This window comes from Pleurodeles waltl, chromosome 4_1 (assembly GCF_031143425.1).
Source record: "Pleurodeles waltl isolate 20211129_DDA chromosome 4_1, aPleWal1.hap1.20221129, whole genome shotgun sequence".
NCBI classification, from domain to species: Eukaryota; Metazoa; Chordata; class Amphibia; order Caudata; family Salamandridae; genus Pleurodeles; species Pleurodeles waltl.
In genome coordinates, this window is record NC_090442.1 from 278,518,267 (window position 1) to 278,542,947 (window position 24,681).

The 24,681-nt window shown below is 43.3% G+C and overlaps 1 protein-coding gene across 2 annotated transcripts in view; it reads left to right on the forward strand.

Annotated features, from left to right (window-relative positions):
- A4GALT (alpha 1,4-galactosyltransferase (P1PK blood group)) overlaps positions 1-24,681 on the forward strand; it is a 203,564-nt gene that overhangs the window by 105,832 nt on the left and 73,051 nt on the right. For both annotated transcript variants that reach the window (XM_069228318.1, XM_069228319.1), the window contains one exon: positions 17,882-17,939. In XM_069228318.1, coding sequence (XP_069084419.1) covers positions 17,932-17,939 — 8 coding nt within the window. In that variant the 5' untranslated portion in view covers positions 17,882-17,931. The remainder of the gene's footprint in view (positions 1-17,881; positions 17,940-24,681) is intronic.

A 24,681-nucleotide genomic window follows, 5' to 3' on the forward strand; every position in this document is an offset into this window, starting at 1 on the left:
CATCATAAACTGAGTTGAGTCAGCTTGTGCCATTGTTGGGTTGTAACCATTCTGTACTCCTCTTACTGTTGGATCTAGAATCATTCCTGCACTGTTGTCACTGTTGTAGTACCCTGGCATCTGCGGCTGATAATTTTCTGCTGGTTTCAACACGGGCACATCTGGATATATTCTCCTAACTTGCGGTATCTGCGGGGTGAGCAGCAGACTCGGGTCCTTAGATCCCGATGATGCTCCTGAACTCTGGGTTTCATTGCTCTGTATCGGTGCTGGAGGGGCAGAACTGGTACTTGGACCTTGTCCATTCTCTGCATAAGGCGGTGGACGGTCGTTCAGCAATTGCATTATCAACTCCTCATCCTCTAACTCCTCTTCTCTTCTCAACTTTTCCTCGTCCTCTCTATCCTTGGAACACTTTCTGTCTGTCTTACAGGTAGCTTTCTTACCTGTCTCTTCTCCTTCCTTAGTAATTGCGGGGAACAATTTTATCCCCTGCAATACATCTGACCTCCACACCTTCTGTGCATTGTCCCACCTAGCATCCGCTAGTGTCTTTTCTACCTTCCTCATTCTGGTCTCAAACTTCTTTTGCTGTTGCTGTCTGGCCATTAGTTCCCAAATTGCTAGAGCCTCAAACTGTGCTGGCCTTGGAGGCACCTTCATGTCGTACATCGTGAATCTCAAATTTTCTAAAATCTTTATATTGAATGTCCCGTATATCGGGAACGCTACGCTCCCATGTTTTTCTGTCAACTTATGCCATTGCTTTAGCCAAAGGCACGGAGCTACCCCCTTTTCTTCCATTACAATGTAAGCTGGTGTACCCTCAGGCGGCGTCTCCTCTCCTACGTTCGCTTTAATGTAAGACTCCCCTTCATTGCGCTCCTAAATGCTTTAAGGAATTTCATTTTCTCGTCTTCTATTTTCACAAAGTTTATAACCAATATTTGACTTCAATTCCACAAAACTTTAATCAATAGGTAACTTTAATTGCACAAAATTTGTAATCAATAGGTGACTTTTATTCCCGGAATACTCTTCACCTGCCTTTCCCCTTCCCATCGAGTCCCACGGACTGCGTCCAATCCGTGCGCGACCCGTCTCACCCACCAACCTATCCCAGCGCGGCTCTTAGTGACGTCACACTCACACACACTGCGGCTGACAAAGCCTCGCGGCTAGTCCTCCTTCACTCACCTCTTTTCGTAACAACTTCTTGCATAAATTGCGAGCTACCAAAAAATAAAACAGATCTGTCGGTTTACTACAGGAAGGGTAACACAGTCGCTTCAGGACCTTAGGGACTTTTCACCAACGTGAGACTATTCGATCTCTTTCACCAGCCTCGGCCGCTATTCGGTCTTTCTCAGTCCCCACATTCGCAAGCAAATCTGACCCGCAGACCTACTCTCAACTTGTCAATGATCTGTTCTAGTGCACTTAGAATCTTGTCAAAGCCCGAAGTCGAAGTTTCTTTCACTCCTTAACACACGTACCCGACTTGTTGACCACGCCCGATCAACCTACTAAACCGCCCAGACCACAACATGGATCAACATACTCCGGAGTCTCTTGACCTCGCAGGGCCCGTCTCAACAACAACAACCACGTGGACCTTTTTATGCACAAAGCGCCACACGCACATGAAGTTCGACGACTTCCCTACTCTCACACTCGGAGCCGCACCTCCGCTTACCCTATGAAGTTCGACGACTTCTCTACTTCTACACTCTGAGTCGCACCTCCGCTATCCTTAAAAAGAAAACCCTCGCAACCTTTTCACACACCCTGCAGCAATAAGCTGTGCAAGCGCAAAACCCTAACTTCACTCATACCATCACTAGTACCGCCAACGCTGATTCCACACCTCCGTTCTCTCCATTCGCAAGCTCCGAGATCCCGGGAAAGTCGCGGTGGACCTAGCCCATCATCATCTTGTCAATCTGCTTTACCCAAGAAAAATCTAATTCAACCTCTCGAATGGGGCCACAAAATGCGTAACCGTTAATTCAACACCATGTACTTTAAGAGTACAGGGTCCCAAAAGACGTAACCATCCTCTGCTACCATCTACTGATAGAGCGGAACGTGGTAACAAATTTACCTACGTTTGGACGCCCTTTAGGCCGATGAATCTTTTGACTTAGTGGGAACTCTCTGCACTATTATATCGATCAGTCGCATCAAATCAATAATCAGTAACGAACATAAGCAACACCTTGAACAACATAGCACTTTACAATTAATCCAGAATACATTTCGGCGAACCCTGACCTTTCAGTCAGGAATAACCACACCAGTTTATTGCAAAGTTAGTGAATTTATTTCCCTATATTAACAAAGCTAGCACAATATAGATGTGTCTCAACACCAAATGATAAACATATATGAACATTAATAGCTGTCCATAACGTCGAAACAAATGTAATCTATGAAGCATTTGAATCACAAGGCATTCGATAATAGCTATGCAAAGCACTAATACGATAATCTGTAATGAACTAATTGCGTACATTTAGTCAGCATAACAAGATCTCAATTGCATCGTGCAACATATGGAATCCTCGTCTAACCTCAAATTAGCATCGGCATGTGGGACTTCATGCAAAAACAATTTAGCAACATTAATTTAGAAAACTCCTAGCTAGGGCTCTTACCAAAATCAGCAGTTGGTTACCTAAAAGAAACACAATGCAATTTTACAATTTCCCTTCATATTTACCAATTACGATCAGCATACAAGGAAGTCTTCGTCTCACAGGTACCGTTCTTCGGTCATCATGGGTACCGTTTCTCGATCAGCATGGGACGGGACAAAGGGGCAGGGGTGGACGGGGCAATTGCCTCACGGTGGCAAGGTAAAACTATTACTTCATGCAAAGGGATCAGATCAAAGTTACAGTCTCTAGGGCAAGAATCATTTAAAGTCTCTTTCTCTCGATTAGAGAAAGCATCAAAGTCTCTCAAAATGGCGTCGCAGCAAAGTGGGCCATAATAGCTACGAAGTCTGCAAAATGGCGGGTATCGAACTGGTAATGGCTACCTTCTTCTTGTGCACCTGATTTTTATAGACAACAGTTCGAGTCCTGTAGGGTCTCCATTGGTGGGTTCATAGGTTAGCTTCAAATTGACCAATCAAACACGACAGTTCTCAAGCTTTTACTTAAGCATACATTATCCTTGGAGATGGGTACGCAGATCGCAACATTGTTTCCCAATTAGCTTCCTCTCAGAGCCTCCATTGTCCGCACCTGCAAGTCGACCTTGAATTAAAAGGAAAATATGCCAGGCTGGCACCAACTTTAAGATAAGCATGTGAACAGTTTCTGTGGAAAAGTACAGCTTCAAGCTAAAATACACGTTTAATAGCACAGTGGAAAAATACGAGCATCTAAACCGTGAGACCAGGCAACTAGGCCAAAGCCTCCGCTAAAGTAATGCTAAGCTAAAACATTTCAAACAAGCAAATCGTAGCATACGTTTATGATTATGTCGGATTAGAGCAATTCTAATTCACCATGTTATATAAAGCACACGTATAAATGATGGCAAACTACTCTGAGGGCACATTTTGTCCCCGTACAATCTTAATTAATTCGGTTAATATCACACATGATTATTTCAGCACTACGTTTAAGCGTTAATAAATCAAAACCTTCATTTTCTGCTTCATCACTCTATATGTATATCTACTTTCAATTGGCTGAGTTAGCTTCATAAGTGCAAAGTTAAAAGTGCTTGTGCAGTATATATACAGTGAACGAAATGTGACTAAACACATAAAGCAAAAAAGAAAATTAAATTTCAAGATAACTTAAAAGAATTCACAAGGTAACAGAATATGAATATCACTATTGATGGCCTGCCTGCAATACTATAGATTAAAGTTTCTTAGATTGAGAAAGTGAAATGTTATCTCCTGTTTACTGCCTCTAGGATTAGGATATGCAGTACAGGTACTTTCTACTTGATCGTTGACGTTCCAACCCTCTTTCAACGTGTTTTGCAATGAAACATCAGCATGGGTCTTGCTGTTGCTCTTTCATTTATTGTGTATGCTTTTAATCTTAAAGTTACTCATTCTCTGAAAAGAAATAGAGATTGATGTTTTTTTATGCAGTTACTAATGAACGGTATACGCAACATTGATAAGCACCATGTCCAAAAACACTTGCTATCAACATTGTCTTCTGTGGAGAATCTGCAGTTACATGCCAAAACAAGATCTTAAATCGAAATCTCTTGCTCATAAACGGTGCTCTCCAAAATATACTATTGTAACTCTCTTTTGACTGGTCTCCCCAAAACCCATCTCACTCACCTGAAATTGATTTTGCACTCAGCAGCATGGTTTGTCTATGGAGCCAAAATAAATGACTGCATTACCCCCATGCTGTTCACTCTCTGATGGTTGCCAAATGAAGCTAGGGCTATCTACAAGACTGGCTGCATCACCCATAAAGCCCTTCACGCATCCACTCCCCGTTACCTGGCAGACATACTCAAACTATCAGGTGGACACAGACCATTGTGAAATGCCAAAGCAATCCTTCTTGAACCCCCGTCCTTTATAAGGGAACGACTGATGGCGCAATCCTTCTCAGGAAGCGCTACCAGAATCCGGAATGCACTATCTCCAAATCTGTGCACAATGAACTCGCTGATGACTTTCCAAACTGACCTGAAAGCCCTTCTCTTCCAACTGTATTTTAGCAAAAACACTTTAATTTTGGGGAAGGACACTCACACCGTCCATGGTTAGGGAGAAATGGAAAGACTGGGTGCAGAGGATGGAGAAAGCAGGGGGGTGCCCAGCCCTTCATGGGCCCCAAAACCCATCACATGGCCCCCTTTGTACAAAGGCCAATTAATATCTGTGAGATATGAGCACTTAGGGCCCCCTCTTCACATTCTTCAGGGGGTCCCTTCATTTTGCGTTACGTCACTGGAACGTAAGAGGGGTTTAGTACTTCCGGCTTGGGATGAGGGATACTGCGAGGACCATTAGGTAGGCTTTTGAGATGGGTGGGGGGTCGATACAGAGGTTTTATGAACTGAAGAGAGTCAGGCGCATAAGGATATAACTTTAGTAAGCTGATTAGAGCTTTGATGCTCAGTCAGTCCTGCAGGAGGAAGCACGTTTGAAAAATCAACTTAAGTTGAGCAGGTATTCAGATGGGGGATTAGCTTGGAAAATACTTTGGGGTTGATCTCTAGCTTCTGTGCCTCAGAGAACACTAAGCATCGTAGTATCTCTCAACATAGGTGTACATCCTGTTAATCTGAACTCTGGACGATTGGGCAGCAGCTGTAGTGCACCACACCCACTCATGGGGACCATACGCCTTGTTTTTCCTCGCTGTCATGGAGTCAATGAGCATGTAGTGTGATCACCTTCAGACTTCCCGTCGCTTGTAGCGCTTTGCAGAGAGGCCAAGTAGCAAAGGAGCATAAAGTATTAACTCTTTTATAGTCATGGACGCAACAGGAACTGTAACTACCAATGCTCTCTGCTTCACCTGTCAGGGGCATCAGTCTACTTACGAGATGTGACTTGGTTCCAGTGAGATGACCTAATGTTGGAAACCAGTGACAGACCAAAGACGATAGATCTGGGGGCTGGAGGGTGGCGGTGGGAGTAGTGTAGATATGTGCAGCGGGGCTCGACACATGGCAGTTTCATTTAGCCCTGGCATATACACCTATATGTTCAATGAGCAGACATTGTGAGTTAGTCACAGGGCTGTCGGCTGCATCTATGGCTCACCAGCGATTACGGCACCCATGATAGTGAGAGAGGTGGTATTCATACAGTGCAGCATCAGAAACCTGAGTTCAACAAATTGTGTGATATTGCTTTGAGGTGTTGCATTTCCTTGAGCATTGATGCCTCCAAAAGTGTGACAAAAGCGTGGATGCTCTCTACTGGTGCCAGCGTTGTTTACATTGCAGTGCGGCGTAGCACATACAGTGCCTGGTAATGTGGGTTGAATTTGATTGGTAGCGGATTCAAAAGATGAATACTTCAGGCAGTTTGTAACCCTGGGTTTATTGACTATATATTATTGATAGAACGGCGGTTGGATATATTATCCATGCAGACGAGGGTGCAGAATGGTTGAGCCCGGTCAAAAAGAAGGGTTTGCATGTTTGCTGTCTGTGTGAGCTGTGCTCCTTTGTGTTGAGACTAAACGTGCAGGGATCATCGTGACAGAATCATCATCACTCTCCTAATTGTGTAAAAGGCCATTTATTAAGACAGGGTTGCCATTAAGAACAAAACATTTGAACAACTTGAGTACATTCCCACTTTCCACCCTCTTTCCTATACTACCCTTTTTTAACACGTCCTACCTTTCAGACTTCCAGTTTGTTCCCTCCACCTTCATTCACCTCTTATCCACACTTTCCTTTCATCCCCTGCTTCTTTCGGGCATCCCCCACACTGTCATCTTTCATCCGCTTCTTCTTGCCACTCTGGAAGGGTGACCAGGCCCACATCTGACTCTCCACCCTCCCCCATCTACTGTCTCGCTCACTGCAACCTTCCCTAAACTGGCGATCCCATCTTACCCTACTTACCATCCCCCCCATCTTTAACTCTGCCCCCTGCTCGTAATCTATGTAGGGCGGGTGGGTGGCCAACTTCAGCAGCACAAGTGATCTGCGCCAAAGAGGCAGACCCCTTCCCCTATCTAACTATTTATACCCACCCTCAGAGTCCTCCCCTGCCTCCCACCCTCCAATCCTCTGTTCCCGTGACATTATCTCTGTCGGGAAGGATCCCATGGAGGGACTAGACTGCATCTCTGCTCTCCACAAGGTCCTTCATTCTGATAGCTTGCACTAAGTAGATGTGTTTTAAAGTATTCAGTGTTTACTAACCTGTAGGAAGAGTTGGGCTCGTTGCCATGATTAGGGGAAATTTCCAGCTCGCACAGGCAGCTATGTTTTTTAGTTATAGGATTGTGCCCAGCTCCAATTATGTTTATTTGCAATTTTTATAGCAGGGACATGGTCCGAAGGCATGATTGTGCTTCACAACAAAAGCAGGATGCATGGGTTCCAGTTACAGTAATTATACTCGGATGTTTACACAAGTAAATGTGTACAGGAGTTACCACATGAAACCGTTACGGCAGTTGGTCAAAGGACATACACAGTTGAAGCATCGATTTAGATGTTGGGGTCATATAACAAAGGTGGCTCAGATCATAGTGGAGAGAGTACTTGAGCCTGGTCGAGGATTATTAACTGAGGTGTCAGTCAACTAGGAGGAGCTTTAGGTCCTTTTTAAAGGTCACTAGGCAGGTGGTAATGCAGCGGGCAGGAGGCAAAGAGTTCCAGATTCTAGTGGCACTACCAGAGGAAGGCTGGCTCTTGTATCATTCTCAGCTAAAAGTGAGGGTTTCAAGTAGCAGGGATTTGGCATTTCTGGAACCCCTATTTGCTCCTGAGATTTTCAGTTTCTTGTTTAGATATGAATCTAAAGAGGAATACTGCGCCCTGTGGGTAACGCGGGCGGTTCTGAATTGAACCTGGGCTTCAATGGGAAGCCATTGTAGGGTTAGCAGAAAAGGAGAAATGTGGTCAAATTTCTTGATATCTAAAACGAAGCGTACTGCAGCATGTAGTGTTGCTCTCAGTGGGCCTAGGTGAACTTTGGAAATGTCCGAGAGCAGGGCAATTCCATAGTTTAGTCAGGAGAGAACGAGAGACTGCATCACTGTTTTGAGGTCTTGTTCCGGAATCAATTGTCTGATGCCCCAAAGCTGCCTGAGTTGATGTTGTGTGCTCTTAGCCATGGCTGCATGTGGCTGTGAAGATTAAGATGATTATCAAGGGTGATGCCAAGTGATCTGCACTCTGGACAATGGCGGGGCAGCCATCCAGAGTGGGAAAGTCAGCCATCCATTCTTGTACTGGAGTTTTTGCTTTCAGAGGCAAAATCAGAGGAAATTTGTGTTATCTTATTTTCTTTGGTCTTATAATATAAAATACTGTCCATGTTATTATTCATTATTAATGAGTAGTTGACTGTTAATATTCTTTATTGGAATATAGAACCTGGGAAAGGGAGCCTGTACTTGGGGCATTAGCTGTTGTGACGAGTATTGTGCTGTTGAAAATAAAGATACCTTCTGGATTTCACCCTACTTTTGTTGTTGGAATGATTTTAACAAGTGGCGATGAGCTGGAGAAATGCTTGTTGCTACGCAGCACAGACGCAGTGTTTTCTCCATAGAACCCATTCACAAAGATACTTGACTGGAGTTTCACTACTTTAAAGGAGGTGTGAGTAACTGTACTCTTTAGGAAATCATCATTTCAAGGTTCGTTGGATTTTGTAATGCACTGCTTTTACATATAAATGTACTTTGGAGGCAAGTGTTTTTTTTTATCGTCTTTTGGCACTACTTTGTTGAACTCCTCCACGTATTGTTGGCGCTGGGCTGCTCACAAGCCATTGCTTCCCATGAGCAATGTGTTTTAAATAACGCACCACGTGTTGCACCACGCATCGGACCAAGAAATAAAACATTACTGCTTGCCGAGAGTGGTTTATTTTGAACAACTCACCACACGTCCTATTCTGTGTCAGGCAAGGTGATAAAGGATTATTGTCCGAGTCCTACATACTCATGCTAATACAACTTGCCAATTGCTCAAGTACTTACTATTTATTTACTGCCGATCCGATGCTCAACCTCTCTGCCTTTCCCAACACTTCTCTTGCTCTTCTTTTGCCTCTCGGTGATATTTCCCTCAGCTGCATGATATAAATATAGAACTACAGACGTCGTAAACCTAGAAAGGGGACTCATAGATTTATACCCTAATGTGTAATACATTTCTCAGTGATTTGCACATTAATACTGCAACTGCGATTTGCAGCTTTTATGCTATATTGTGCAGATATTTGCCTTTGCAAGATCATCAGTGATTTGCACATTTGAGGCTATGGACTCATGATCTCTTGTCACATACGAGTTATTAACACAAACTCCTGTCATCATATTTTCTTCAGAGGTAGAAACCGTCTGCGGACTCTGATAAATATCTGTGGTGACTGACATTAGCTTCCTGTCTGTCAGATAAGGGCATGGAGGGAAGTGTACCCAATTCCCACTCTCACCAAGGATCCTTCAAAATCACAGTCATGAGTTTGTTCACTCACTTTATTGCACTTAGCTAGTCTCCTTACATTCCAGGCTTTACCATCCTTTTGTCTTTTGCTAAACTGATATCAAATTGCAAGAGTACTATTTTACTGTGGAATATGTGCCTGGAAAAATAATGTAATGGCTTACTGCTTATCACGCCTTTCTTGGAAGAATTTAAAAGATAACCACTAAGATGTTGAAATCGATGTGATGACTGCAGTGACAGAATAGATTGCAGACACGTTTAAAGGTAAGGGGGAGAAGAAATGTTTTTATTTACAAATTAAGCACTGGTTTATGCGTGATAGACTCTTTCTGTGTGTGTGTGTGTGTGTGTATGTATGCTTCTGTGCCTGAGCACGTGTATCTGTGTTTATTTGATTTGAAAGCCAGTGAAGCTAGTCAGCCAGGGGGTTGGCAAGGGCCAAGGCCTGGCTCTGGATAGTACTCTTGGGCTTTGTGTCATTTGAAACTGTACGTCCGATCCCACTACTTCAAAAGTCTTCTAGCCACCACTGCCAGTGGTGGCGTTAGGGTGGGATTTTTTGGTGTTGGACTGTATCCTCCTTGATTGATGCCACTGTGGAATAGAATATCACCATATCGAATTGGTACTTGGTGAGGGTCTGGTGGCCCATCAGTTTGACATGGTTCTGATCGCCCATTAAGCCATGAGTTACCTCTTCCTCCTATGCCAATGTATGTAAATTATATACTATGATTGCAATGCCTCCACAGGCTGCCTTTAAGGTAGCAGTATGAGTAATAGCTGGCATTGTGCAATGAAATGTGAGGCAGAAACCTGCATGGTGCAATGGTTGAACGATGGTGCTTGGACTGCATATTTGTGGGCTGTGTGACTGAGTAGCATCCGCATATGCATGTTGTTGGTTTTTCGGGCTGAAAAAAAAAACGTGTTTAAAGTGTGTGTCACCGAACAGCAATTACAATATGCGAGGTCATGGGATGATTCAACTTGCAATATTACACCATGGAAAATTCCCATGTTCTAAAACATCAGCTTTGGAAGTACCAAAAAAAATACATGTGGTTATGACTGAAACGTTAGCTGCCTCTAGGGAAGCTTCGCAGTTACCACCTACTGTATTGTGGTGTTATGATTTAGGGAGGATAGTGTTATGTAATTCTGGACTGTGTTGGTTACAGCATCGTTTCAAGTGGAAAAACAAAAAGTGTAACCTCGTAAAAGAACCATCACACATATATAAGTACAATGATCAAACAAAAATGCCTTAAGAGTGCACAATGGTTTCACACTGGATAGTCACAGCCAGGTAAAAGATCCAGCAAGGCCCCCTTAACCAGTTCCCACATTCTCTTGAGCTTATATCGACTCGAATGGTTTTCAGTTATGGCAAGCTCCAGGCCACAAAGAAATATAAACTTGTGTCACCAGGATACAGAGTCTGGGACCTCCTTTTCCAGCCAGGCTGGGGCAATCATTAATGTAGCGGTAGTAACTGTAAAATAAAAAACACCAGCATCCTCAGTGGAACACCAGCATCCTCATGGCCGAACACGACCGTTTTGGCATCAGGGGAAACGTTTGCTTTACATAATTGATTTACTAATGCGAATTCTCTGCCAGAATGGTTTGATGGTACCACATGTTGCAAAGATGTGTACTGAATCGGTCACCAGTTCATCACATCGAAAGCAGGCCAATGAACCCCTCAAGCCCCGCTCATAAAGCTTATACGGTGTCTAATATATACCATTTACGAGTTTAAAGAAATGTACCTTAAGCCAAGAGACATTAAGAGAGTCTTAAGCCAACATGTTTGCTTATCATATCTCAGAAACAGAAACATTACACTGCAGACTGTGAGACCACTTGGCAGCAAGTATGTCAACCTTATCTCATAATTTCCCCATTTGCCCGCACATCACAAAATCACCCTAGTAGTGTGAATAAAACCACATTTCTTTATCTTAATAAAACTCTCAAGGAATTTGTTATGATTTATATCTGTCAATATCAAAGTCGCTGTACAAATTCTCTTAGTTGTAAATAACACAGTCCCCCATCTTTGGGATCCTATTCATATCATGAAAGGATACTGCTCTTAAAAAAACGGACATAAAATGTGAACTTTTGCAGAACACCAGCATTTAAGAAAGCTATCTTTAAAGGAAGGTGGGAAATTAGGATCGTCACCCAACAGGGTGTACTGGTAAAACCTAGCTACCTGACAGATGTCACGAATGGCCTCCGAGGCCCTATAATAACTATTAACGTCTTAAACCGTGTATGCTTGAAATATGCAGTGTCAACCAACCCTCGATTTGGCCTGATAGTTACTGAGAAGGTCCTGTACGCAGGAAATAAGCCTGCCAAGTTACATGATTTAAACTCCACCACTGCAGAGAGCTGAAACATAAGCGCAGCTAGTTAAAAGTTCCACAAATGCGGGAGCACAAACCCTGCCCTTCTCTACTAGAAAGTTGAAAGTAGTGAATAGCACAGCAAGGTTTTTCGTAAGCCCAGATACATTTTTGCCAGCTACTCAACTTTATTTTGAAATGTTTGTATAGATACAAATAAATAGCCCTTAATTGATGAAAAATAAAGTGGCTGAAAACCCATAGAGTGATCAAAATGTCCTTAAACTTCAGTCAGATTAGAGTCCAGCCCTCCTTCTTTACCACTCGCAAGTTGCACAATAGCCATTTCAATCTCTTCCCTGGTTATCGTAACATCTAGCTCACCTTTTTGCCCCTCCACAAGCTGATTCAGTCCTGCGATCTGCCAATAGAAATCATTCCTATTCTGAGTGGTGGCACCTTCTTCTTTGTATAGCTCTGAGTAAAATTGATGGAAAATTGCTAGGATCTCAGCGCTGCTTGTAGCTAACTTCCACTGAGTCTCTAATATCCTGAATCAGGTTGTTGTTAATCTTTTCTTTCAATTTGAAGGCCAATTCCTGACCCATCTGTTCAGAGTTTTCAAAACACAGTAGACAACTCCCTTGGTATTTAGGGCAAGCCTATCTCATATTCGCTTTTTGATCTGCATCTTCAGAATGGTCATTTGCTGAAAGAGATTTAAAGTGGTCTCTGAATGATACAGGAACCTTTGACCGGATGAATGTTCGAACTCAAGTTGGACAAACCTTTCCTGTAACTGTACTTCCATGGTCCGCTGCTCCTTAACATTATGAATGGTACAACTAGTGGTCTAACCTTCTAAGAAAGCCTTTAAAGTGTCCCAAACTACAGCTAAGCGAGCGTTCCCCTATTCAATAGAGATAAATTCTCCCAGCCTGCGAGACCCTCTTCTTGAGGGGCAAAAGGTGAGGGGGTGTGGCCCCTCAGCTCCAATGGACCAGCCGCGGCTGGATTTGATGAAAAGTGACAGTGGACTATGGTCTGAAATGATCAGTGAGTTTAACAGCGGAGGATGGCCAAGTCTTGGGCAGCTGTTAAGCAGATTACTACAACATATGCATTGTCTGAAGTCTAGCATGCCTGCCGGGGCCCGAGCTGGGATTTACATTCCACTTCATCCCTCACAGCATATCCTCCTTGCTGGATATGTTTTTTGTCACCCTGTTGGGTTGTAGTAGTAGTAGTTGCAGCAGTTACTGCCGGGACAGGGGAAGAGAAAAAAATAAACCTGTTAACTCCTACCCGGTGTCGTCTCCTTTTCAGTGGCAACGAGCGGGTGAAGACAGTTACGCTAGAGCCATTTCGTAAGAGGCGGAAAGTGACTTACCATCATTAAGCCGGGCTGCACTGTGAGGAGTGCGATCTGTGGCGAGTCGCATTTCCGGGATTGAAATTCGACGCAGGTCAACATGTGCCTGTTAGCTCGAAAGCGTACATGTGTGAGGTACATGCATATTATTTCTAAAAGCAACAGTGGTGTGAGCGCTATGATCGCACAGGCTGGAAATTGTGGAAACTGAAGTAGGAGTTCAAATTGAAAGGCGGGAACCCACTGCGTGTGTCTGGCAGCCTTTTTGACTGGTTGGGAAGAAACTCAACAAGCCCAAGCAGTCCTAGAAAGGAATGGAGAACAAAGATCAGTGGCAGCCATCTTAGAGGTGTAAAAGGAAAATTGTGTTAACATATAAGGACTTGCACACAGGAAGTATATGACTTTGTAAGATATAAAGACTGAATAAATAATTAGCAGTAATGGGACAATATTTTAATGCATTATGACAACGTTTAGAGGAAAGAAAAGAAAGATTGTAAAACATACTTTTATACTACAAAAAAATGAAAAAAAAGAACAGGATAGCAGAGTACATCCAAACTTCAAGTAAAAAAAAAAAAAATTGAGGTATCTATTTTGGATATAATGGAGAGGTTTTTGGCACCTGCACCGTTCTTACAGACGGCAGGAACACCGCCCATAGATGGGCAAACTTGGAAGAAGACATTTGAAGCATACCTGGAGGCTATAGAAGGTGACACTTTTACTTCAAAAAAGAAAAAAACACTGGTAATTTACAATTTTGGAACAGAAGGAAGGAACATCTTAAAAACATTGCCCATAGAAGCAATCAGTATCTTAACTGTGGGGAATGATGGGGTAGGGTCGATGTCTACGGTTGATGCATATGCCTCGATAATCGGCACATTGGATAAGAGATTTAATCCAAGGTAAAATATTGTACTTGAAAGACATAAGTTTCTTCAATGCACGCAAATTCCAGGAGAGTTTTGTAGCAGCACTACGTACTCTGCTGGCTACTTGCAATTACAGAGAGTTCAGAGACAAGATAATAGGTGATCAGCTAATTGAGAGAACAAACAACAAAATGATTAAGGAAAAACTTTTAGCTACATAAGATCTGGATTTAGAAACTGCTTTGAAATTGGCTAGGAGCATTAAACATTCACAGATCTGCATGTGGGAAATGAACGACAACGTCAAAACCACGGACACCCGACTTATTAAAGCAAAACAGGTGGCAAATTCAACTGTGAAGAGTAACAAGGCGAGTGGATGCGACGAGCATGAACTCCTGTCATCCGGGAACGTCACTAATGACATGACTTGCTACAGGTGTGGAAGTAGAACTCATGTTGGCAATTCGAAAAACTGTGCAGCTGTAAACCTATCTTGTTTGAAGTGCGGGAAGAGAGGTCACTTCGCAAGGGTATGTAAATGAAGCACTGGCATGAAAAATATGGCGCAAACAGTCAAAATAATTGACAACGCCTACGCCACTTCGGATGAAGATGAGAATGTTATCCTTATGCTCTCGTCCAGGAGTCAGGAGGACAATGGTACTGTGGAGATATCTACCGTGGTGGCGACGCGGAAAAGGAAACCACCATCTTGTGTGGTGTCAGTCAACAATAGGAATGTGAAATTCCTGGCTGATTCTGGCTCCCCATTCCTGTTAATCAATATGGCAGACTTCAAGAACATTGACGATATGGTTGTGCAGGATTCTTATACAAAAAATTTGCTTATGGAGGAAAACATATAGAAGTAGTTGGAAAGTTTGAAGCAACCTTAAAGTTCGAAGGGAAATGTGCAGTGGGAACGGTGTATGTGGTTAAGGAGGGTGCAAATCTTTTGTGTTGGGAAGAACAAGAAGAGTTGGGTATCATTCTAGACCCGAATCACCCCGCTATGATTGTATCAAAACATAACAGTGTTCACAAAACGTGCACAGGAGCAACCAAGGATTGGATCAGAGATTACCCAGAAGTTTTTGCAGAAGGGTTAGGAAAGCTTCAAGGGATTCCAGCATCACATAATATTGAAACAAGGCTTAAAGGCTGTGGCTCACAAGGGGCGCAAAGTACCATTAGCACTACGTGCTGAGTTGAAGCGCGAATTGGAGAAGTTGTGTTTGTTTGGCATTATAGAACCTATTGAATGGTCTGAGTGGTTGGCACCTATAGTTTTGGCGAGTAAGGCTGACAAATCAATAAGACTCTGTGTGGATTTAAGAGACTTCAATGCGAACATTTGGGTGGATTATCAACCATTTCCCAATATCAATGAAATGGCATCTGCGTCTGCTGTATTTCAGCATTTGATGAACAGGTTGTTTCAGGAAAAAGAAAGTGTTGTGTACTTTCAAGATGATATATTGGTATTTGGGGACACAGCTGCTGTACACAATGTAAGACTAAAGGGTGTGTTGGAAGTTACTAGGTATTGTGGGATGACCCTAAGGAAGGACAAGTGCAAGTTTATGCAGTAAGGTATAGATTATTTGGGACACCATGTATCAGAAAACGGTGTGGAACCAAAGATGAAAATGTTGGTTGCAATTCGATGTGCCCCTATACCTGTGGATAAAGATCAATTACGGGCTTTCCTGGGTTTAGTGGAGTACTATGCAAAATTTGTGCCCAATTTTTCAGACATGACGGCATGTTTACTCAGTCTTTTAAAGAAGAATGTCAAGTTCACATGGGACAAAGAGTGTGATGAAAGATTTGAGTCAATCCAAAAAGAGCATAGCCGATGCGCATCCCCTCAAGGCTTTTGACGTTAATGACACATATATTATTGCAACTGATGCAAGCAATGTAGGACTTGGTGCTGTACTTATGCAAGTGAGGAGTAATGCTGAGGAGGAAACTATTGCCTTTGCATCCAGAACTTTGAGGGGGGCGGAGTACATATATTCTACGAATGAGAAAGAAGCTTTGGCCATGTGGTGGGGTGTTGAACATTTCAAGAGGTTTTTGTGGGGAAAAGAGTTTGTCTGATCATAAACCATTGGTATATCTGTTTAGTACCAAGGGTGGTGGCAGGGCCACACCCTGTATTGTGAAGTGGCAATATAGACTGCAGGAATTCAACTATAAACTGGAATATATGCCAGGTGTGAAAAATTGAGTGGCTGATTGCTTGTCCAGATTACCTTTGTCAGAAAGTGATGATAAATCAGAAACAGTGGATGAATTGGAAATAGTGTGTGCAGTAAATTACAGTTGGTGATGTTTCTAAGGGAGCGTTAACTGACCAAGAGTGGGTAAGTGCGTGTTTGGATGATGGAGTGTTGCAGGAAGTCAGGAGCTTCATCCTGGGAGGTTGGCTCAGTGCAAAGAACACACCAGAAGATTGATTTCCCTACAAAAGAGTTGAAGAGGAGTTATCCATTGTTGGAAGTATTATGCGCAGAGGTAATCTGTTGATAGTCCCTGACAACTCCCGAATGAGAGTGTTAGAGTTGGCTCACGGAGGGCATCTTGGGATTCGCGCTATGAAGTATAGGGTGAGAGAGGATTTCTGGTGGCCGGGGGTGGATAGAGCAATTGAGCGTTATGTGTGCGACTGTTGCATGTGTGTGTTGAGTGACCAATCTCAGGTAACGTATACATCCCCGGTTGACCCCATTGAGGTTAAAAATGTACCTTGGTCTAAGTTGGCGTATTATGCTTTGGTGATGGTGGACTACATGATCAAATGGCCAGAAGTGAAGTTTGTGGATCATGTGAATACCAATATAGTCTAAAAATTCTTCAAAGAAGTGTTCTTGAGAGAAGGTTTTCCGGGAGAGATTGTCACTGATAATGGAACACAACTTGTTTCTAAAGACATGGCAAATTTTCTAACTGGTTTGGAAATAGAGCACACTCTAACATTCCTGTATCATCCTCATAGCAACAGGTTGGTGGAGAGATTTAACCGTGTTATAAAGAAAATTTTGCAGTTGGCATTGGTACATGGGCTACAGTGGAAGGAAACTGTTGAAGACTGGCTGTGGGGGTTCAGGTCAACACCCCATAACAGTACAGGTATATCAACAGCCGCATTGTTAAGAGGTAGAATAGCCGGATCAAAGTTAAATAAGGAGTGGATGGCTCAGAAGAATGTTGATGTGGGCAAGTTGGGAAAAGTGGTGGATGGGAGATCAGCTGTGCAGGAAAGATATAGAACGAGGAGCCCAAAATGTAAGGGTTTTGTTGTTCAAGAAGGAGATTGGGTGAGAATTAAGAAACCAGGTTTTGTGGGAAAGGGTGTATCTAGGGCTTCTGCTCCTGCCAAGGTGAGGAAAGTCATGGATCATGTGGTTGCGTTGGAGAATGGAAAGAGATGGAATAAATCTTTCCTTTCTGTTGTGCCAGAATCTAAGAGGGATTATGTCAATGGGAGATTGGGCATGGAAGCAAATGGGAATGGCACGGAGAAGAGTGTGGCTAGGGGAGTGTCAGGGAGAATGAGGTCATGCTCTATGAAATGCAAAGATTACATTGTAAATCAGATCATATAATCAATCACATGTGTAGTTATATGTATGTTAGTTTATCACACGTGCAGTCACGTATATGTTAGTTGGAGCCAATTTGTTGTACTCATTTTTGTTATTGTGAAGGAAGGGGGGTATGTTGGGTTGTAGTAGTAGAATGTTATGAGTTTCAATTCCGGGGGTGGGACGTGGAACGGGGGAGAGGTCAACTGCGGCAGTTACTGCTGGGACATGAGAAGAGAAAGAAATAAACCTGTTCACTCCCCCCCGGTGTCGTCTCCTTTTCAAACCCATTGCTTGCTGTCGGCAGTAACCACTAAACTTGCAATAATCTTGCATTATGCACCACAACTAATTCCTGCATATGACATGTGAATGCTCTTTGTTTATGCAATATTCTCTTCACCAATATTTGTTTATTTGGTGCATCACTATAATTTAGGGCCTGATTGGATTTACAAGATTATAATTATGATAACATTTGATACTCATTTATTTTCATTATCATTTAATTTATTTTCACAGACCAGAAGCGCAAAAGGAACAGGGAAGCACTGGCAAATTTGGACATCCTTATGGAAAGGTTTGAAACTTTTTTTCAACAGTTTTCTCTACCAGAGCAAATGCTGTAAGCTTTTGATCTTTTCAGGAAGTTCATTTCACAGTTTTGCTACTTTATAGACAAATACCTTGGCATGGGCCTAAGCCTGTCTATCTTTTAGACGACAATATTGTTCTTTACAGAGCATCTCAGCCAGTCCGTGGGAATACGTTGAATGATTAAGTACACAATGCAAAATGGAGATTGTAAATAGTCTCCTATGGGTTAAAGTCAAAATATCGAATCGATTGTATGCCTTCACAGGGAGCCAATATACACCTGTCAACACAAACATAAGATGGGTGTTTCCTCATGTTTTGTTATAAATAATTAAATATGATGATATGTGTGCTAGTTTAATTTAAGGGTGAAAATAGGTTTTGTTAACGACAAACTGTAGAATGAAGTAAAATAATTTAACGTTTTGGGATTATTGATGGCAAAATATATTGTTCTCAAAAGTTTCTTCAAACTGACATCTTTGGAGGAGAATTTCTACACACAATGGGCATTTTTAAAGCTGCTGCATGTAAAGAAAAAAAACATTAAATACAATAGCACAATGATGAATTCTACCCAAGACAGTGGAGGAACTGCAATTTACAGCAGCTCTAATCATTTTCTAGTTTGTAAGGACTTGCAAGTAGTATCGCATCCAGTGTGTCAAGGGCCCTAGTGCCAGAAAGGCAAAGCCCCCTGGCTGCTGTTTGAATCATAAAATGCAGTGATAATCAGGGTTTAGTGGACCCCCACGTCTCGGGGCCCCAGTGCCACTGCACCTGCTGCAGCAGTGGAAGTCACGCATCTGCTTGCAAGTGCTGGATACAATCATAAGCTATGCCGTAGCTCAAGAAGTTCCGATAGTGGATTTTAGAACTGATACAATTCCGCTTGATCACTGAACCGAGGTTTTGCAGAACAGTTGTCCAGTCAACACCTAAAGTTTACATACTAGTTTGATTTCACTGCTAGGGTTATCCACCCTTTATACAGAGATGTGCATCATGATGCACCCTCTTTGCTTTTATTATTTTCATGATTCACACCCTAGCTTTTCATTTTCATGAGGCAACCCTTTGGTTTTCACTTCAATGAGGGATCCTTTTAGTTTTTATTTTCACAATGCCCCCGCCTGTTTTATTTTTTATTTTTTACAAGGCACCCCTTGTTTTTTTTTATTTTTACAATGCACCTGTCTGTTTTTTTAATTTTACAAGGCACCCCTTGTTTTTTATTTGGCGTGGGTATGCTACGTACATATGTGTTTCACAGCGCTGCCAGTTTTATGGTACAGAGCTGAAATTGAAACATAAGGGCCTGATTTAGAGTTTGGCGGATAGGGTGACTCCATCAGAAAGGGGACAAATATCCCATCCGCCGTATTGCGATCCCATTATATCCTATAGACATCGTAATATTGCGGATGGGATATCCGTCACTTGTGTGAGGGTGTAACCCGTCCTCTTAAGTCAGGCCTTAGGTCTTAGTGCTGCTCAAGGTTCATCCAGTTATTACTTCGAATTTGCCACAGAACACCCATACTTTTTCAGGGCGCCTAGACAGCTCGAAATCTACTTTCATAGAATCAACATGCCCGTGAAGTGAAGTTGAAGATTTATGAAACAAGATGTGCCGAGCCTACGCTCAGGCAGTAAAAAGTGAAGCCGAGCAACGTGGCCCATACACAAGACTGCAAATTATTTCTGAGGATTGGGATCCCTGCCCCACGCCGCTTGTGTGGACGCCAACATCAAGAGCGGACAGGCCTGTTATTCCACCGGGCATTCCGCTGGTGGGCTTGAGGCCCCAAGAGGACAGGTTTGGAAGACCAGTGCGCACCTGGGGCCTCTGCCACGTTCCCCTGTCCCCGGCAGGCTTAGAGAGAGAGAAAGGGATGAGGGGTGGGGGGAATAATAGAGAAAGCGAGCAGAGAGGGATAGTCAGAGAGGGGTGGATGGAACAAGAGATAGAGCACGAGGAGGCAAAGGGAAGGCGGTTGCTTTGACCATATTTGCTAGGGCTCCCCAGTCCGGCCCAGGTCAAGATACATGCGTTCTAAAATGAATCAGGAAATGGGGTGCATTCAGGCTTAGGGAAGGGTTTATTTCATTTTGTGTAAGCGTTTACCCATCACCCCCTCCTCTTGTAGGAAAACTGATCAGGACGTTCTGTTCGGTGCAACCAACACTCATTTTAGTTGATATATATTTTGATTTAAGCTTCTTTTATAGCACTACTCTGCCCGTGCTGTGTTAGAGAGCTTTACATAATAACATTTACCTGTAACCAGGTGTATAAGTTAACAGTCGTGTTACCTTTCCATTGCTAAGAAAGGTACCATCTGTTTAGGTGGCATGCTGAAATATTTTCTGCAGAGGTGGTTGCATGTTTTTACTGCACTAGTGGAGCGATGGCTGACTAACACTGTTCCCTAATTATAGTCAAAGTATCTACATAAGCCAGCCACTGCTGTCACGATTGCAGGTTCAGACTGCAGTTAACTATGAGATGCTTTGCTGATGCCTTTCCCAACAGAACTTCCAGGATTCCGGTTTAGCACCTTCATCTGAGGATTGCTATATGTGCCACTTTTGTGAGACATGTTTACATAAATTTTCTGGAAGTGGTTGCCGGGGGTTCTTGCAGTCTATGTGTAGCACTACCAAACGTGGGATGCTAAAGCTGGGCTGACTCAAGCAGATCAATTAGGGATTGGGTACCTACGGCACCAGAACCTTCATGAAGGCGAGACCGCCTACACAACTCGAGGCAGTTGAAGCTTGGGGCCTATGTTTGATACATCTATAGGATACCTATGTCTAATATGTCACTGGCCATCACATGCTAAATTTTTTGCTGCTTATGTTAGGATACATTATTTGTGCTCTCTACATATCTGGGCTGACTGACTGGCACACATCTTCCTTCTATGGGCTACCTATAGTTAGCCTATGTTCCCTGCCTAGCTAGGCTGCCTGTGATTGGCACACTCCCGACGTACTCTAAGGTTCACGCATTTCTTAATCCTTTGAGTTTAGCACAGAGGATGTCAAAAGGAATGTTGACATTTTTCTAGCAAACATCATGCTGTCAAGGCACCAGCTAAAAAAAAGACTGAATAAGCCCAAGGGCTGGGTTTGAATAGCGCCTAACTCTACCTTGTAGGCTGCTGATAGGCAGTATATACCTTTGAATACGAGTGTCATTAGTCTTTCGGCGTGCTACTGCAGGGCAGTAAGTAGTGCTTGTCATTCTGGCTTCACTTGTTGCCATTGGAGGTCCCAACAGGAATATTTTCCCCTACCTATTCCCTCAGTGGGGTGATCAGCAGAAGGTTTGTCACTTGTGGGAAATTAGTATAGCTAACTCAGGGATGTGAATCTTTTGGGCAAGTCGGGACAATGAGGGTTATATGCAAAAATCCTTCTAGTTCTGCTTGATTTATTTTTTTCTTTAGCACCCCATAGAGTGTTTTTGCACGCAGCACTAAATAGGGTTTGCACTGCATTCCCTCCTCGACGATCCTCCTTCTCCGGGTTGATACCTGCATGTAGTGCTTAATTTGAAAATAAAAACGTACCGGTTCCCAAAGCTCTCCTTGAAACATGCGGCTGCTGCAATTAAATGTGCGAGCACGAAATACTGAGACCGCATAATCCTGAAGCCATCTCGGGCCTCTTTAATCCATTTACCGCCCCTCCCTATCCCTTCAGCTCACTCTTGCAGCTTTCTGCTTTCTCCCTTTCTGGCGCTTTTTTCATTTTTCTCTTCCATCGTCTTTCTCATATGTGTTTTTTGCTAGCAGTAAATGCTTGATGCAGAAAAATAAGTGCCGGCCCTCAAACATATGTGTCAGTGTCTCCTCATCGGAAACCACCGGCTCAAATTGAGCACTGCCCGCATGACTTTCACCCATTGCCAAACCTTACTACTATACAAACAAAAAGCAAGCTACTATCTTGGCTGTCCCCTTCTTCCTGAATATGGCTATAAAAGAAGCCTGCTCATGACACACCCTCTTTTTTTTAATTTTCATTATCACTCTTTAACTATCCAGCACTGCTGGGTGAGTGAAGTATCATTTTTTAAATATGTCGGTCATTATATTACGGGACCAAAAGACCGATTTGTCCCACTTCCCCGGAGTGCGGTATTGCCGAGCAGGCATGTTGGGGAAGCTGTGAGCATTCAAGATCTGCTGCTAGCGCTCTGGCTCAGTGGGGAACTTACTGCATTTAGAAGAATCAGAGCCGGTCCCTGGCAGTCGTGTCCGCCTTCCTGTCACAGCATCTGCCCAAGGCAGCAGCATTGAAGCTGATTGTCTCGCGATAGGCACGAGAGTTTGTGCGCCCTCATTGCCCAGAAGCCACTTAAATACATGAAGTTTTTTGCTGGGACCAACCAGGAGTGTGTGTTACAGAGCTCGTCTCCATTAACCCGTCACTTTTCTGGCATTTGTTTGTGGCTTTGCTCACTGTGCTGTCATCGAGGTGGAAGCTCCCCACCACGGAGAATCTGCTTCTCCTGAGAGAGGGGAGCAAGAGACTACTCCTCAGTCTGAAGATAAAATTTCTCTCTCTTCCATTCAGAGAGTGACAGCAGCCAAAGCAGCATTTGTGGCCGGAGAAGGGCCTTCACTTAGATATTGGTGAAGCCTGGTGATGATGGGGACGCCTCCTCAGAGGAGGAAGATACGGTAGGCTGTTTTGTACAAAGTCAGGTGCTAACCGATTTGTCACAACATTTGAGAGCCTATCTTTTCTGTCTGGACTTCCAATTTTGTCAGGTAAGATGCAGCAAGGAGCAGACTTTACATCAACATTACAGTAGGTTTTGTTGGAACAAGATCATTTCCTCTCTGATGTGTCATTCGATCTGTTGGGAGCAGGGCAGCTGTGGCAGCCAGAAGGCACCTCTGGGTGTCCTCATGCATAGCCTCTTGGAAGACCCTGCTAATTCATCTTTCCATCTGTGGATCCAGGCGTTTTGGGCTTTAGCTTCAAGAACTGGTGAAGAGGTCAGCTGAAGACAGGAAGAATTACGCTCCAGTACATTCAAGCATCATGGGCAGAGGAATTCTTTAAAATAGAGCTTTTGATCGGCCACTCCTGCTAAGTGGTTGACTCAGCCCTTTTGAGGAAGGGGTTGTGGCAAGGGGGCCTCGCTTTCTAATAAAGCCCAGTCCCAATCACTGTGAGCAGGCAATTCTCCTGGTCCCCCCAAAATCATGAGTAAATACAAACTTGGGCAGATACTCTTGTTGAAGTTCAGTTAACGTTTTTTTCTCACACCTGGTTAGAGAAGATTCCTGACCAGAAATCATTGATAGGATACCTCATCAAGTTTTCAAAAATGACGGAGAAATTATTTTACCGGATACTTTTTCCATGGGATTCCCTTCAGCAAGAAGCGTTGTTTGATGGTATCCAAAAACCTATAAAGAAGGCAACAATTCTCCCAGGACCGCAGAAGAAGAAAGTGAAAGGCTGCTACCCGATAATGTTCCTAATACAGAAGTCATTAGGAGAGTTCAGGCCTGTGTGAGACCTAAAAAGAGTGAACTTGTTCAACCCTTATCAAAGGTTCAAAATTATATCTCTCATAAACTTTTTGCTTCTTATGAAACAAGGGGATTTCTTGGCACCCATCGCTCTCTTGGATGTCTATCCAAACTTACCACTACACAATAACCCACAGCAGTACCTATGTTTCTGTGTTCTAGGAGTTTATTGTCAGTTCCAAGTTCATTCATTTGGTCTGGCATCTGTCCAAGAGTTTTTACAAAACTCTTGGCACCAGTAGCAGTTAGAGGATATTCTCTGGGGATATCTGTGTTTCCTTACCTTGATGACTGGCTGATTGCCTCTCTTTCTGGTTTTTAAGGGAACAGAGGATATTTAGACTGGCTGCAGTCCTGCCTTTCTTATAAGCAACACCGAGTCTCATCAGGTTCCAAGTCAGGCATTACTGCTCATTGAAGCCTTATTCAGAACAGACACTGGAAAGGTCTTTCTGACAGCTCGTAGGAAATAAAGCTAAGATTCCACCTGCAATCACTGGTATACAAATCACAGGCCACAGCCAGGGAGTGGTTGAGGGCTCATGGGGGTATTGCTTCCATGATGGTAATAGTTCATTGGTTCCATCTCCTTCTTTACCCCATGGTCCTACACCTTTTGAGTTTTTGGAATCTGTCATCGCAGATGTATGAAGATCTTCTCATAGTCTTCAGTGGTGGTTGGTTCCTCAAAATCTGAATAGGGATGCCAATTAGATCTGCATTTTCCAGAAATAGTGAATACATATGCAAGTACAGTGGGTTGGTGAGCAATCTTAGATTCAGAAGATATTCAAGGCAGATGGAATTGGCAGGATCATTACAGGTCTTCCAATTGGAAGGAGATGAGGACAGTTCTCTTACCGCAAAATGGTCTTGAGCATCCCGTGGCCACCTGTGTTGGAGAAATCTTGCTGGGTGCCTTTCTAGTGACCGAAAATTGCACTAGGGGACTCCAAATCTCACTCGCCAACTTACCATTGGCAAGCCGTGCATGAAAAACAAAACTCCACCACGCGTTGGTTGGCAAAATTTCGCATGACATGGTGTGGCCCAAATTCCACCAACTCTGCTGGCAGAGCGGAATTTATCGCCCACCCCTACTAATAATAATGAGGCAGGCCATCCAACAGTGTACAGGATGACAACCTCCACCTCAACTGCAGA